Genomic DNA, 17784 nt, shown 5'->3' on the forward strand with positions numbered 1-17784 from the left:
TTGCAAGATCTATTTGATAGCTGCCATCACTTGCATCATATACAAGATTGACTGAGATTGTTGATGTAATATTTACAATTATTTATAAAATGTGTTTGCCGCCACCTTACGGATCATTATTATGTTTGAGAATGTTTGATGATTTTTTTTTCTTCTTCTCCACGCATCAACGATTTATGGAAAATTTTCACTGAGAATAGCATTTACCAGTATTATTTGTTCGTCAGTTCTAAATTCTGGTATTATAAATGTTGTTAGATCTGCTTCAGATATTTTATAAGAATGGTGAAATATTTCTTTATAACTAAATATATGTTTCGATCTTGTAAATCTGTTTTATATGTTTTTATAATATCAACGATTGTTATATTAATATACTCAAGGTCTGCTGTAATTTGATTTAAATGTTGTATTGTTTCAAGGATTTTCTATTTTAGATTGTCCTTGTTATACTCCAGGATATAATGTTTAAATAAACGTTCTAGTGCTGCTGATATAATTGCATGTTCATCTTTAATTTTACTAGATAATGATTTAAATATTCTTTCATGCACAAAGTTTATATCACATTTGACGAAAGAAATAGTATAGAGACACTGAAGTGTAGGGTTTAACGGAGATTCTTCTTTTCAATACTCTGGTTCATTTATATATATATATATATATATATATATATATATATATATATATATATATATATATATATATATATATATATATATATATATATATATATATATATATATATATATATATATATATATATATATATATATATATAATGCATTAAAAGAGAAATCATCTCGTTGAGGTTCTGGCGGTCCTTTATACTCTGGTGTTATTTCAGGCCACCCTGACATACTTCTGATCGATGATTGATAAATATCTACAACATAGTCTTGTGAATTTATTTCTATCACAGCTGATAAAGTTGGTTCGTGGACTGTTATATCTATTTCTTACTCTCTTCCAGTTATAGATTTGATTCTGCGCTGGAATTCGTCATTGATTTTTTCAATCTGATAACTGCCTGTTAAAATTCCGACATCTGGCCAATCGACAGTTCCGTCATCTTTCTTTTTATTTGCAGATACAAGCGAATTATTCGCCTGTAATCCACCAAATGATTTTGATCTAATATTTGGCCAACTATGATATACTCGTAATTGTGCTAGCGTTATTTATATCACTGGAATTGCAGTCGGTAAGTTAACACTAAATTCTGGATTAATTGAGGATACCGATATCATCGTAGTTTTTTGACGGAGTTGTATTAACGACAATCTGCTAAAGTAACTCGTTCGGAGTTGAAATTCTTATTTAAATCCGGATTTTCTAAATCAGGCATGGGTTATATCAGAGTCAGTTCTTCCTTGTTAATTTTAATCATCTCGGTGAATCCAGAATCTTATATTTTTCCACCACTAACGCTTGTTGATAATAACGAGGATAATTTGGAATATGCTAATGTAGCGGTGTGTAATTATATTATAAAATCATGTAATTTTGTGTTTGTACACGTGCATATTTTTTTGCGATGATATTAATACCGGCAATTGTTGTTGCAGCTGAAACACAAATTGTTACAAATGCTGGTGATGTCATTGTTACTGTTTATAATAATACGCCCGTTCCATCAATAACACCAGACGCCGAATATACAATTATATCAACAGGAACTACACGTCTGCGTTATTTTGTTAACTTTTACTGTATATTCGTCAACGATACTTTTTTAGTTTTGTTTGCCATTCACGTGCTTGATTGTATTTGTAATGTTGAACGTTGATTGAGGAGCTCATTATATTTTAAGTAGGTGGTAGTTTAGCAACTAATTCAAGACCCCAATAATGCAACACGAGGTTACCTTTCTCTTCGGGTTCCACCTCGAATATTCCCTCGTCGTTTTGATCTAATATCCCTAATATTGATCCAGAGGATCCAGTTAGTGAAAAACGTCGTGAAATTGTAGTAGATATTGTATATGTGGTAGTGCCGAGAATTGAAAATCCATACATATACCGGGAACCTCAGCGCGATATTTAATGGATAAAATGAGTCTTGCCCATAATGCTGATACTACATGAACGGTGATTATTTTTGTCAGAGAGCTTAATGTTGATGTTCGATGGATTTCCCAAAAAATTCGTTTACAATTCCATTAATTTTTTTGTGAATATTTAAAAACGTCTGTATATGATTAGAGTATTCAGATCTAAATGTTGTCAGGGTTAGGGTTAGGGTTAGCAAACACCACTAAGTTATCTTCTGTTACATCTGGAACTCGCAGAATAATATATGTCAACGGGATATTACTCGTCTTTAATCGTCCTTGTTGAGCCTGAAAAACAACGACTTCATTTTGGTCTACTTTTGCAAGACTCAAAAGATTAGCGAGTTCATCCTTGACCTCGTCAAGGGTTGCATATTTAGATAAGTCGCCTTGAAGTTTGCCTTGAGTCTTACTCAGAGATCTTCCGTAAATATATACCATTATACTTTATGATCTGTTTAAAACAATTAGCAGCTACTTGTATACTCGTGCAGGACTTTATGAGGAGGTAATGTTGATGAAGATATAGCGTCGAGTACAGCAATTGCTTCACACCCGCATATTGGCGGATCGGTTATTATTTGTGTTGGTAATGTCGATTACCAGACTGAACTTTATATTGTGTTGATGTAATTTAAAAATTATTTTTGTGGAGCCAACCCATACGAAGAAAAAAGAATAATTCCACGGGGATCAATTGCATATACAACCCAATGACTACCATAACCAGAATTATTATCAAGATTAATGATACCTATTTCAATATTGTTTGGTTGTTTCGGTAATTGATCACGCATAAAAACACCTCTGAAATGTTTACTATTTAATTTTTTTAGCAGCATCAGCTAAATCAAAACTTGTCAATGGATGGATTAACGACCTGTTCATGGAAGTTTCAGACCTTTTCCGTATCGATAAGGGGTTCCTGGAAGTCTTAGACCTTTCCCTCTTTTTTAAAATCCCTTTCCTTTTATTATATCTATTGCTAAGTCAGTAAGTTTACCAGCAGCGGCTCAAGCAGCACCAAGCGCAACTGTTTTTGCAATATGTGGATCAGCAGCAGCTAATAAAGCTGGTATAGCCGCAAGAAGTGGAATTATACCGGCTATTTTAATTGAGTTTTTAACCACACCAGCAGAAAGAGTGATTTTAACGTCTGTTTTTGATTGCTTGGTGTTATTGAAATGCCTGAGTTGACGTTTTGACAATAATAGTTTATTTTGACCATCTGTGATCTGATCATTTTTTTTTAATTACATTTTTTATTGCTCATTTCTTTGCTGGACTTGATTTATGCTTTTTAATCTTACCAGGAGTCAGAGTAACGCTAACATGATGATATGACATTTTTTAAAATAAGTAATAGGTTATTTGCAACTGAAAATGTTACATGATTTCTCTCTCATTCGTCCACCAGTACCTTCAAGTAACATTGCTTTATCACTGAGTATAACTGCAATTGCTCTAAAATTAGCACCAAGGGGGTTTAGACGAGCTCGAAAGTGAATAACAACAGCAGATTGCTTGAATAAATCTACATGCTCCAATGAAAAATAATAGATGGCATATGGTGTTGTAAAACTGTGATATTTGTAAACAATGTCTATATTTTGATCACTGACCATAAACGATGAGATGCACTTGCTGTATGGTTTTGGTCAAAATTTAACAATATATCTTCAGATGGTTCTTGATGTCCATTTACCCGTAAAGAAACTTCACTAGCTGCAAGTACGTCAAATATCATATGACTACGTTCTTGTGAATCTAGTCGATTAATATATTGTAAAGCGATAAATATATGCCTCGGTGCAGAAACTCCTTGTTGTGATGCTATATGCCATGTAAATAACACAGCAACTTTACTTTGAGTGCTATCTGTGATCATTGTTAACCATGATAGCAATGATTTTCCACCTGAATTCATAAAATCAATTAACTTTTCTTCTTCAGCAATTTTTGGAGTCATTACTGGCACCCACAGTGCAAGTTTTATTAGTCTTACCAACCAATTGTGAGTAGCAGGAGGACGCCATGTTGCATCATTGTCAAGTGATTTTCTTACAGCTGTATGTTTAGGTCCAAAAAATAACTTCTCTAACATTTCTACAAACTCCAAATATGTGAGATAGTGGAATTGCGAGTGAAAAAGCTTCTTCATCATTTAACATTGTTCTTAATATAGCAAAGCCTAAGTTGTAATTTGCATTTATTCATACAATTGCTGGTCCATCAGCTGCTCCTTCAGCGGATCTTACATTACCCTCAACTTCCCTGACATGTTCTGGATGATTAGATGTATCTTTAGCAAACATCACTGATGGGCCGGCTGATCTTGTATAATCATCTGAATATCTTACCAGACCAAGTATTGTTCTAGCAACATCAGCGTCTTTTTGAACTGTTTCAATATCTCTTCCGTCAATTATGTACGTAGCATTGTCGAACAACGCCATAACATTGTTAACAAAACCAACTATATCACCAATTGCAACTCCTGTATCATCATCTTGCAAAATTCTACTTTCTACTTCAATAAATACTTCAGCAGGTAAGGAGTATCTGCTTGTATCTTTAACTTGCAATTCGATTCGATTACGTTGATCTGGTTGTTGTCCGTCATAAGAATAATACTGATAATCGCGTATAGATTCAACATTAAGAATTGGTGCGTCTATATCAAGCGCTGGATCGGATACGCTTTGAACATTTCTCTTATAATTATTATCTTCTAACATGAAGACCACTCCCTGCTATTAAACTTGAAGTTATATTTTTTTCTTTTTCTTACTGAGGTATATTAGGCAATTCTGTTAGTGTTTGATTTGCAGCTTGATTTAGTTTTTTTTTTTACTGATATTTGCAGGCATCACCATCCTTGTTTTAAATGATATTTGCTGGCATAGCTTCAGTGCCGGGTAATTTTACTGGTTGTGGTTAACTTTGTACTAAGCAAACTAATATTTGTTTGCTGAAAACGCTTTACCAACAATATCACCAACAGCACCAATACCTTTATCGCGAATAGCGTCAATAGCTTTCATTCCTAATTATTTTGCAATCGGTATTGCTTTTGGAGCTATTCTCTTAAATAAACCTTGAACAACATCACCAAGTCCATCTCCGTAAATCTCTTTGTACGTTGGCAATCATGAGTTTACTACCGTATCTATTACAGACCCATGTTAAGCATTTTGTATAATCATTTTGAAATTACATGCCGATTAATTAATTGTTTTCAGCCGCTGTAATAATCATCAGCAATTTCATTGATGAGATAAATGATAAATATTACGATCCATAACATCGCCTGTAAACAATCTTCGGCAAATATCAGATATTTCATTAATAGTTTCTGGAGAATTATTTCCTGCACGTTTTCCTCCGATCAGAATTTCCAAGCGATCAACATCGGCAAGAACACTGTCAGGACAAGTTCCTAATCCACTTAAGGATTTTGGTTCAGAGCTTTGCGTTATCTTTTAACAATTCAGCATGCATATCATCTTTTCGTTGTAATTGTTATTCTCTTTTTACATCTCTGTAATATTTTTGAGAAAAATCTACCTTACGGTATCGTTCAGGACCATATTTAACCATTAATACTTCTTTAATCCAATTTGTACAACAGTTTCATATCCAGGTTTTAAATAGTTTTCACTTTTATAACAATTCGCAGCAATACATATTAACTCAGAATAATCTGCATTCCTGATAGTTTGTAAACCATCAGGTGTAATTTTTATTTATAACAGAAGATTCAAAAACATCTACAGGTTGCTCTTGTTTAGGTCTAAAAGGTTGAGGTTCTTGTTGTAATTGTTGTTGAGGAAGTTGTCGTGGTTGAGGAGATTGTGGTTGAGCTTCAGTTACAATTTGTAATTGTTTATATTGTTGTCTTTTTCTTACTTCCTTAAATTTTTGAAAATCAGGATCATCAGCTTTGAGAGAATCTTGATTAGTACAGATAAGATATACATTTCTAACCCAATCATATTTTGTCCACGAATCGACATATTTCGTTTTTTTACATATTTACCCTTATTTTTATAATGTGCAGCAATATAACAAACTTCTTCTGAGTTTGCATTCGCGATAGCATTAAAACCTTTTTTCGTCAACTTATCTTTAAGAGTAACTTCAGTTTTAGGTTTAATAGGTTGTTTTCTAAGTTGTTGGACTATCACTATATAATTATTTATTTCACTCATATACGCAATATAATCAAAATGACCTGTCCTAGCTTGCTTACTTCCCTTTTTTTTTCAAAATATCCAATTGCGCCAAGTGTCTCTTGATACCGGCTTACCAGCATATGCAGATTTTAAAAAATTATTAATATTACTGTATTTCACAATAGCAAATTCAGCTAAATCTTTTGCTGTTTGCTTTTTACCTATTGTCTTAGCAGCATCTTCAGTAAATTTATCAAGCATTTCAACTTTTTCTTTTTCTGTTATTGGTTTTGGTTCTCCACCAACAGCGCCTTCAAGTTCTTCTTCAAGCTGAGTAGGATGAGGTTGAAAGACAGTAATAACTGCAAAATCTTAAAAAAAAATCTTTTTTGTTTGTTTAATTCTATTTGCTAGCTTTGCAGTTTGCGCATCAGTTTGTTTTACTGCCGGAAGAAGCTTTTCAGTAGCTTCTGCAACTCATTCAGTAATCATTGTAACAGGTTTAAAATATTGTTCTTTATCTTCTGCATATTCAACTTGTGCTTCTTGTCGATCTTGCAGTTTTTGTTTGAGATCATCACGAACAGGAATATATCTTCTAATTGCTTCTAATCTTTCTCTGGCTAATCTACTAGTGTAAGGTTCCATTACTGATATAATAATGATTTACTTACTCATACATTTATAGCAGCAGAGGAGGTACGACCTCACTGAAATATCCGGCGGGTACACGAACACACATACAAATTTAGAAGAAGAAAAAAAAAAAAAACACGAACGACAAAGATAAAGTAAAAAAACATAAAATCTCACCCAATCAAAGAAACTCTCGGTAAGTTTGAGGCCTCTGTTTGACATTATTGACCTTATTTTTATCGTTTTCGTAGGAAGCTTTTTTCTCTCCGAAAATGACGTTTCAGCAAAAGGTATGTTCCCCTCCTCTGCTGCTCACAGCGATTGGACTTTTTACCCCAAAATCGATAAAGTTCTTCCTGAACCCCAAGTGCAAACCATCCACAAACTATCGTAACTGTATACATTGTGAACATGAGTTGTTATCCGGAAAGCAGTTTATTCTTTTTTCAATGACCATGATCTTGGAGCTACTGATACAAACATTGACAAGTTTCTTCCGTACCCAGTGTGCATGCCCTCCATAAAATTTGACAACTGTTGATGGTGCACAACGTGTATTGTGAAGACAAAATGGGTTACAGACAAAGGGATGGACGGACAAAACATAAAACAAACTGAATTTGGGAGGGTACATAAAAAGGTTGAAACAACTTGGCACAGAATGGCCTGACAACTTACAACAGTACATACCTTTCACCTCGATCCAACTTCTATTTCTAATTTTTGTTGCTGATGGAGACGAACACTGGGGCATACAGACAGACAGACGGACGTATGGAAAAGGGTACAACTAATCCCATTGATACGGTTGGGACAATTAATGAGGAAGCAAAAACTATGCAATAATTTGTCTCTTTATTGGTAAAAGAAAATATTGTAAGGTAAACAAAATTCAGGCTTTCTTTCAAGTTGGTACAAACTTACTTTGAAACTTGCAACATATCACACAAACATTGAATTTTACTTCACAAAGTTTTTAATATACTTCCATAATTTTTCAATTTACATAAATAGTTATGCAAGAAGTGGGACATGTGGTCCTGATATCGCTCGCCTAGGTAGTTGCTTCTCTATACAATTTCAAAGTCATCTACGTCACCATGAGTTGTGCCAAATTTCTTCAAATTCTGTTTGGATAGTTTTAAGAATTCATTGGAAGGTTCTTCAGAAACGGTGGTCGTATTTGATAGCGGATCGGCATTAGTCGGATGTTTTGTAAAATTTTGTTAAATTCTGTTGAGCGATTCTTTTTTTTTTTAAAAAAAAGGTCGTTTAAATGTTTATCTATTGTTAGTAACGGCGGTCATATCTGTAAGCTGATCAGCTACAACTGAATACTTTGATCCAGCTTCTGGCCAGGATTTTGTCAAATTTGGAAATATTTTGCTTAATAAGTCTTGAGATGTAGTTGCTTAAAAAAATAATTCAATTTTTAGCAATGGTGGCTAAACTTAATAACGGATCCACATAGTTACAACAGCAGTACGATATGTATGATATCCCAGCATTATTTGAAACAAATCTTAAAGAGATTCATGGCACAATACTTTGTTTCAAATTTGGTCAAATTCTGAAGAGCGGTTCTTGGAAAACAATCGTTTAAATTCTTTCTGTTTTTAGTCACGGCGATTACATTTGAGGGTAGATCGGACCTTATTTGAACGAATCTAAATCAGCTCAATGCCAGTATATTTTATGTCAAAGCTGGAACATTCTCTTAAGCGAGTCTTGAGTAGTTGTTCCTTAATGGTTACGTATTCTAATTTAAGCAACGGAAGCCATATTGTTTGAACAGATTTGAAAGTTTCATAACATGAATCTTTCTGTCAAATTTGGTAACGTTCTTTTGGTTGGTTTTTGAGAAGTTTTAGTCACCAATTGTTAGCGGAAGATGCGCAAAGGACCATATCATAAAAAAACCCCGCGATTACGACCATGCGAGCTAATAAAATACACAATTTATATTCATATCCCTGATACACCATTTAACCGGTAAGCATTCTGCCCATATCATCTGCACACTTAATTATTCACGTAAATCACCAACATGACAACTATAGACCTGGAGACAAGTACATCTAATGTTCAAAGAATCAGAAAAACACACTTTTCGCTTTATTGTTCTTACAAGGTAGACGGACTGGAAACAGTGGTGCAAAAATACATTCTTGTTTTTGCATAAAAAGTGAGATTTAGGAAGAACATTCTTCCCTGCAGTAAATAGATATCTATTTTAAGTTTACCTTTAAGCTAAACCTTGTATACATGCAAAATAAATCGACATTTTCCTTTCCTCAAAATTTCTTCTTTCCATAAAGCGAACTTGCGATTTTAATCACGTTGTCAAGTACTAATTTAAAATAGAAAACATTAAATTCCCATGTAAAACAGCTGAAGCACTGACATTGAAACCAAAACTGAAAAAGGGGACATTTTTTCTTTCTTCTTTTCATTTACGGAACTGAAAAGAAAACTTAAATAAGTTCCTTTAAACATTTCCCGAACATTCATTTATATCGGTGGAATTTTAAATGTATATAATCGTTACGTCAGACATTATTTTCATTGTAACAAAAACAATTGTTCAGTGTAACTGCAATGATTAAATTCACCCAGAGTTGTATCTATGTTTACATCACAGAAAAGCAATCGAAAATCATAAAAAGGTATTGTAATATCAATAAATGTTTTCTAAGGTAAACTGCAGTTTATTTCTCTTCGAAACACTTCAAAAATTATAGAAAAACAAAAGTAAAATAAATATAAACGATGCGTAATGCATGAAAATACTATTGCACTTATGTAAATTGTTCATAGTTCTTCGTTGGTCTCCCTCTTCAAAGGCATTTCTTTAAGAACTTTCTGCATTGACTTCAGAACTGAAAAGAGAATTTGATATGTGGCCTAATAATTCTAGTACAGGATTATTGCGATATATACTATGTTTCCACTGATGTCCCTTTAAAGATTTAAAAAATAAGTGTGTAACCCGAAACGAATTATGTAGTTTTGTTCTTATTTTGTGCCAAAGGCGATTCGAGTAAAGCACGTTGCCCACGGAAACACCAGAGTAGAAGGTCCAGGCTGCTCCAATAGTAGCATTCGAACTTTTCAGTCTCGAGTCCATCACGTCATTTTTTAATATGAGAAGTTGCCTTTTTTTTAAATAGCATTAGTAAAAGTCGCTATTGTTGTTATTGTGTTCTTGGTATAAAAACACGCTTTTTATAACAAGTTCTTAAAAATGAAACAAATTTATATGTTTATTCATCAAACACAATAGAAGTTTTGGCCTCATTATAATAATTCTGTCTCTTACTTATATGTGCTATTGGAGTGCCCAATGATTACATGGCTTCATATGGATTTAAGTTCCGTGTTTTAAAGGATAGGAAACTATGCAGCATATTTACCAAACGGAGACAAGTCAGACAAACAGAATAATGAATGATGTTTAAAACTGTATTCCATTTTCAATTTTAAAAAAAGCATGAAAAAGAACGTCATACACCAACCCGCAAAGATAATTTGGTTCATTAGAAATAAAGTAGTCGAAAAAGTCAGTAAGTGCTTCACGTTAGACCAAGAATATTCTGGCAAACGAATCAAATCAAAGCATAAAATGTGCGTATCGTCCATTACAAGCATGTAATGTCAACTATCCAAACAATAAAATTAAAAAAAAAAAAAACATATTCTGATTTGGAAATGAATAATATGCGTCTCTATGAAAACGCGAAGCTGTCGGATCTCGTATCGTCTTTTCAACAATGATCATTATAGGAGACGATTCGTCCTAAATCGTCGCCTTAGAGTCGATCATTTCGTCTCTGAAGGTCGAAAAGGCAAAATTCACTTTGCCTTTTATTGATTTCACGACATTACCCCCATCCTTTTTTGTTTCAATACAATTCAAAAATAAAGTAAATGTTGACTTTTGTGGCAATTTTCCCTTCAAAGGGGAGCTGGAAAGATGGAAACAAGTGTTTTCTGTTCTGGAGTAAATTTTGTTGCCAATCTGATATCATACATACCAGAAATTACGTTGCTATGTACTGAATACCGGCCAAAAATTCAAATGTGTTTGAAACACTAGCAAAAAATTTCATTGTGGTTGAAATTCTGTTGGAATCAAATTATGAATTACTGGACGTATCCATGTCCATTATTATTACAAGAAAAAGGAAATGCGGTCTTCTGCTACGAAAGTTGCCTATATGGACTGTAACTTATTTTCGAGGTTGCCGTTTAGGGCTCACCGTATTAATTAAGTTTCCATTGCAAACCTATGCAGACACCATGCTATTAACATTTTTTTGTGCTCATGATCAAACTTATATTAGTCTGTAAAGATGAAATCTGGATGACAGCTTCTGTGCAGAAAAAAAGGATATGATCTGCATTTTCTGGACCTACTTTTGAAACATATGCCTTCAATTCCGCACCAAAGAGTCAGGTGCTAATTTCAGTAATCAGTGTTCCAAACTCAAGACTATATTAAAGGACTGAAATTCCACCAGTAAAACAGTGTCTCTATTTTTTTCAGTTACAACTAGGATAAGTTCTCAAAAGATTCCGAGTGGCCGAGTGGTCTAAAGCGCTCTTCGTTACGGATCACTGCCATCTCACCTCTGTCTTCGGCGGTTCGAGTCTAAGATTCAGCCAATGTGGGCATGTGAGAAAGCTTGCCAGTAGCTTCTCGTGGGTCGGTGGTTCCTTCCGGGGTTTTCCGGGTTCTTCCTCCACCATTAATACTGGCCGCCATGTATAGCCTATCGTGTGCTGAAAAATGGCGTTAAACCCCACAACAACAACAACAATCAAAAGATTCTTTCCCCTAGAAAATAACTTTAACTATCAACCAAAACTGGCCAGCCAAAGCCATATATATATATATATATATATATATATATATATATATATATATATATATATATATATATATATATATATATCTTTATGTTCACCCATTGCAAGACTGGTTCCCATTTTTCCATATAATTAGTACTGTGTGTCCTTTAATCTTACACTACTGTGGTGAAGCATAACGAGAAAAGTTATATATTTTTTTAAAACAAGCCACAAGATTTTTCAAGTTGAACATCAGACTGGTACGAATTAAGACCAACTATACACCATAAGTGGTCTCAGGTGACCCCCCCCCCCCCCGTTGATATAACTTACCCATTCTTTGAGTGTGGGTGTGCGACATGGATTTTTAACGTAGCTTTAGAAAATTTGGGTCATATAGCTACGATGTCTGCAGAATGGCAGTTTATAGTGATGTCAAGCACCGAGGCATCATGCCGCAGACATGTGGCATCATGTCTCACCCAGTCACATTATCTTGACACCAGGTTCACCGGTCCTAACACTAACTTCTTAATGCTATGCGCCAAACGAGGCAGCTGCGGGTAGCATTTTTTAAGTAAGTCTTTGGTATGACTCAGCCTTCATCATACGAGGCGGACGCTCTAACCACTTAGGCCACTGGAGCAGTCCCGGTTTTTTGGAGTAGCAATACCAAGATTTTAAAGATGGTTGATATGGCGGCCATTTTCATTTAGGACCAACAAGACCCTGGGATGAAAGTGTGTGTAAAGTTTCAGGACAATCGCCAATGTAGTTTTGGATGAGTAATGATAACGAACATGAGCCAAATGGACAGACGGACGACGGACTGCGGGCCATCCGATAGGTTCTTCCGGTTTGTGACTAAAAGAGCTAAAAATGGCACTCGAAAAATGATGGAACGCGCTGTTTCGCATGTGACAGTCTTTTGGATCAAATTAGAAAACATATCTATTTGGCCCAATTACTAACCGAGAGGTGTAAAATGTTATACAAGCAACTGTCAGCAAATGTCACCAGACCAAGTTAAATAAGTCAATGCCTACACGAAACAGACCTGCTCGACAACGAGCTGCGAAAGAAACTGAACAATATATTTTTTTTAATGATTTATTTTATTACAAACGCTGGACGTTGAGTGAAGTACACTGCAGTCAAATACACCGAGAACGCTGCATCTGACAATCATTATGCATGTAAGAACTTACGTGTATTCGGGACCATCTATAATGAACATTATATATATATATATATATATATATATATATATATATATATATATATATATATATATATATATATATATATATATATATATATATATATATATATATCTATATATATATAATGCGAATTTAACGGCACGTCTACACAAGTCTGGCTACATGGTACCAATTAAAAGTGAAGTTCTTAGGAAGATATTTTCAAATAGAAGCAATCATGCTTTTAACAATGGTATTGTGGGATGGACATTTTAAACATAACCCTATATTAGATTCTTGCTTGATCATATTGAATCGGATGTCTTACTGTTGGTTGCATTTGGCAAAAACGTAGTGCAACAGCGTGTGACAATGTTGTTTTAAGACAATAAATCTTCTAAAGACTCGCCCCATTTCTCACAACTTCAAAAGAAGCTAGAAATGTTGAACATATTAGGCAGACATTGACTGAAATGATAATCTTCAGACATAACGGACATCCGACGGACACCATTTCGAGGTCACATCCTGATGACCTTTCGAGTCAGTCGGTGTGTGTGTGTGTTTTGGATTTTTAACGTAGCTTTAAGAATTGTTCAGTCATATCGCTACGATGTTTGCAGTGTGGCAGGCTATAGTGACATCCTAACACTAACCTCTTAATGCTGACCACCAAGAAAGGCAGCTGTTAGTACCATTTTTATAAGTCTTTGGTATGACTCGGCCGGGGTTCGAACTCGCGACCTCCCGCGCCTATCGAGTCGATTACAATACTACGAAAGTGAAAGCATCACGTGTCATTTCTAACGGTAATCCCACTTTCCCAGCACGAAATGCAAAGCTTGGTTACTAAAAATTGTGGAAAGGGAATATCAGAAGTCACCAAATCATGAAGATATATCATAAAGTCAACTGTAGCTAATACCCCCACTCTCACCCCCAGGTTGGGATTGGGATATTAGAAAAGAAGATATTGCATCCTCCATCATTTTGTAGAACGCGATCATTTGCGGCAATCAGCTTGATTCGTATAATTTTGTCTCGTGATATTTGAAATGAGGTCTGTGGACTTAAAAGTGAGGTGTGTATAGTAAATTTTATCCTTTTATGCCTTTGTCTTCGTTCTGTAAGCCGCTTTTGGTGCTGCTTACTCAGTGTGTGTGTGTGTGTGTGTGCGTGGCAAACATCTTTTCCTTTTGTCTCATGGTTTTCATTCATTTTTGGTTTAAGGGGTTTGTCTTCCTGGTGTTTGAACAAGGCTTTTGCCGTTACCATTTTCGCTACTTAACTTCTGCTCCATGCTCATGATTGTAGAGATCTGTCATTAAATCCTATACATCAGGGGTGCACAAACCCCGGCCTGCGAACTTGTTCTCTCCGGCCCTCAAGGCAAATTAAAACCACACATAAATCTCGCCCGTGAACATTAGAAAATGTAATCTGGCACTTGCCGAAAAAGGTTGTGGACCCCTGCTCTACATACACGGAAAGCATTCTGCTACAAAGAATAGTGTTGCCCAATATATTTAAAAGAAAAGTCAGAATTAAAAAAAAAACTGTCTAATTTAAGTACAAGTAGTCACACAGATTCTGACTTTCAAATACACGGTATCCTTTGATGACAGGAAAATACTGTTGTACCATTTGAAGACTGGTCTACGAGGTACTAACTCTCCTATTGGGGTTAAAAAGAGGGGAGTAGGTAAGGGTTAAGAGTGGTGTTATTTTCTCTTTTTTTTCGGAAAGGGTCAAGCCAATTTTAGTACATGGTAGACTAATGTAAGGAAGCGCCCGGAAAGAACCACCGACGGACAAGAAGCTACTGGCAAGCTTTCTCAAAACCCACGATGGTCGAGCTGAGAACTGAACCCACGTGGACAGAGGTGGGATGTGAGTAATCTGTAAAGGCGAACACCTCAGACCACTCGGCAACCAGAGGATTCCGGCGAGGTGAGATTGGAAATTTCTTCAGATATAAAACTGACAGAAAAAAAATAAACGTTACCTATACCATATAAAATATACAGCCATCAAAAAGGTAAAACAAATGTAGGATAAGTTCATATATATATATATATATATATATATATATATATATATATATATATATATATATATATATATATATATATATATATATATATATACAATAAATGAAGAACCAGTTAGTACATTAGGGACCTCATTTGTATACCTAGTGAAAGATCGAGGCACTGGGAGTTTTAAAAAAAAAAACTATCCCATATGCAATGAACCAACCACGTTCAATATGACTACTAAAACATATTTTCCAGAAGAAAAAAAACTGTTAAACGGGAACGTACAAGAAAAAAATTTTTTTTATTATTAAAGGAGTGGAAGTAATGATAAAACAAAAATGTGGACAAGAGTATGACAACAACAACAAAAAAATAATACGATAAATAACAAAATTTAAAAAATATAAAAAAAGGGGGCACCCGGGTTCGAACCGGGGACCTCTCGATCTGCAGTCGAATGCTCTACCACTGAGCTATACCCCCGACACATTAATAACCTCTATAGAAACCTACTTGAAACAAATATCTCTTCTGTTATTGATTATAGACTGCGCAGACAAATTGTCTGAACATAACATTCAGTCTCTTACGCATGATTTACATCTTTTCAATCTGCAGGACTTTATTATACCAACAGTCCTTACGTGCTATTTAAGTCGCCGTTAGTTTGCTGGGAGAAATGAGTAAACCACCACATGCGTATGTGGCATATCTAAATATAGCATACTGGGAATTTAGTCTTTGAACGAAGGGGACATAATCCTAGTGCATCCCTTCAAGGTAAAACACCAATACTGGTATCACGGTACCAATTGTTTTTCCATATACCTCAATGCTAATGTTTTATGAAATATATATGCTTTCTATACTACCTCAGCATGCATGTCACACACTGTAATAGAAAACAATGTTAGATTGTCAATTTGACAAGGACAAAACCAGGTATTCCAATGCATTTAAGAGAGATAACTCTACTGAACTAGACGGGGTAAGAGTTATCTAGTCACAACATTTTCAGACATGTGTACGACATTTAAAAAAAAAATCATAAAAATACAAAATATGATCTAGATATCAGTTAACATAATCTCACATGTTGCCATGAGGCTCAACTTTTTTTAAGCCAAACAGAAAATATAACTCTTACAGAATGCACCAATCACAGCTACTTTTGTTGTTTATTTCAGAGTATAATGTTCCCTACACCTTAAGCTCTGCCCACATGGGGTTGTTCAATTGGTACCGTTATACATACTAGTACTACTGAGGTATGATAAGTTAGTACCTATATTCAGGGATAATTCTGCTATAGTATTTAGAACTGTCATGTTGCCCCACTTTCCAAGAGCACCTCCACATTTTTATTTTGAAATATCCTTATTGAAAAGTTAGTAAATCTTTATTGTCAGGACTTTCCCTCATTTCATTCATATTCATTACATGTTACTCGCCGGGAACTGTAATTACACAATTTTCTTTACCAGAATCCATCTTAATCACGTAAAAGAGTTGCAATGCTTTTAAAAGCATTTAATCATATTATGGCAGAGTCCTAATAGAAGTTGGCGAAAATTTTGTGAGGTTGGTGTACAACACAGGGGCTTGTAGGTATGACAGTAGGTTGATAAACCTGTCCTTCACCAGTGATGAGACTGATTTTCGGGTGAGAGGCTGATATCACCTATTCATTGAAAGCTGCAATTATCTGCATTCAAATTTGGCTGCACATACCAGTGTACATTTTATACACTTACCGGTATTTCTCATGGCTGTGCAGCTACTGATAGCTGAATGGTTCTTTTGGTGACATGTAAAGTATATTTTTGGAGCAAATCATACGTTTGATGACTTGTAAATCCACCTGTAATAGCACAAACACCTATACTGTGGCCATTTTGAATTTTGCGCTTGATATGGCTGTTACCAATTACCGGTATGTGTCTAAAGTGTACGTAGTTTTGTTCTGGAAAGATCTGCATGCAGCAAAATTGCGCATTTTATTGAACATGTCACATCAGACCCACATATCATCCATCAGTATCAACACAGATTTGGGGGGCTGATTTATCAGACTAGTATGACAGGTAAATTGTAAGCAACGATACAAGCCCCTGTGGTGAGAAAGTTTAAAACAGTCATCTTAGACTAATGTTCTTGCACGTTTTAGTGTCATATTATTAAAATGTTGATAAAAAATATTGAAAGATTATTGTTTTAAAATAGTATAAAATGCATTTTATTTTGCTTTACCACAGTTGTTGTATGTCATGAATATGTTCCTTAGCCAAAGCCCTCTTTTAACATAAAATACTGGACAATTTGATTAAAGTTATACCTCCACTGTTTATATGATAAAATACTGGAGCCCTCTTTTAACATGTTTATATGATAAAATACTGGAGCCCTCTTTTAACATGTTTATATGATAAAATACTGAAGCCCTCTTTTAACATGTTTATATGATAAAATACTGAAACCCTCTTTTAACATGTTTATATGATAAAATACTGGACAATTTGATTAAAGTCATACCTCCACAGTCCATGTAGGAACTGTGAAGAACTGATTTTAATCAGACTGAAATAATGGATAGAATGATTAAGGTGGCAGTGGATAGTCCTGTAAATTGGCACCTGTCAAATTTCTTTACTTAAAAAGGCTATGGTGTACTTTTCAGATATTAATGTTTAATAATTAAAGCTATGGATATATTTGTGAATAGAGTGTGTCTGGCTTTTGTTCTTGAAATTGATGTGAGGCTTGTATACCTACCATAGTTACTTCGCAGTACGTAAACAGTGAAATACCAATAGTTGGCTAGGAAGAAG

The 17784-nt window shown here is 34.7% G+C and overlaps 1 protein-coding gene and 1 non-coding gene across 2 annotated transcripts in view; both read right to left on the reverse strand.

Annotated features, from left to right (window-relative positions):
• Nucleotides 1–7705: 7705 nt before the first annotated feature.
• The window catches only part of LOC149806339 (thioredoxin domain-containing protein 12-like), a 38279-nt gene continuing 28200 nt past the window's right edge, over nt 7706–17784 (reverse strand). The window contains exon 7 of the mRNA XM_089951774.1: nt 7706–9743. Coding sequence (XP_089807900.1) covers nt 9676–9743 — 68 coding nt within the window. The 3' untranslated portion in view covers nt 7706–9675. The remainder of the gene's footprint in view (nt 9744–17784) is intronic.
• Nucleotides 15368–15439, reverse strand: Trnac-gca (transfer RNA cysteine (anticodon GCA)). Its single transcript has one exon. It is a non-coding gene; the product is annotated as a tRNA-Cys (tRNA).

The sequence above is a fragment of the Sinohyriopsis cumingii genome, chromosome 1, assembly GCF_028554795.1.
Source record: "Sinohyriopsis cumingii isolate HCF-2022 chromosome 1, ASM2855479v2, whole genome shotgun sequence".
Classification (NCBI taxonomy): Eukaryota; Metazoa; Mollusca; class Bivalvia; order Unionida; family Unionidae; genus Sinohyriopsis; species Sinohyriopsis cumingii.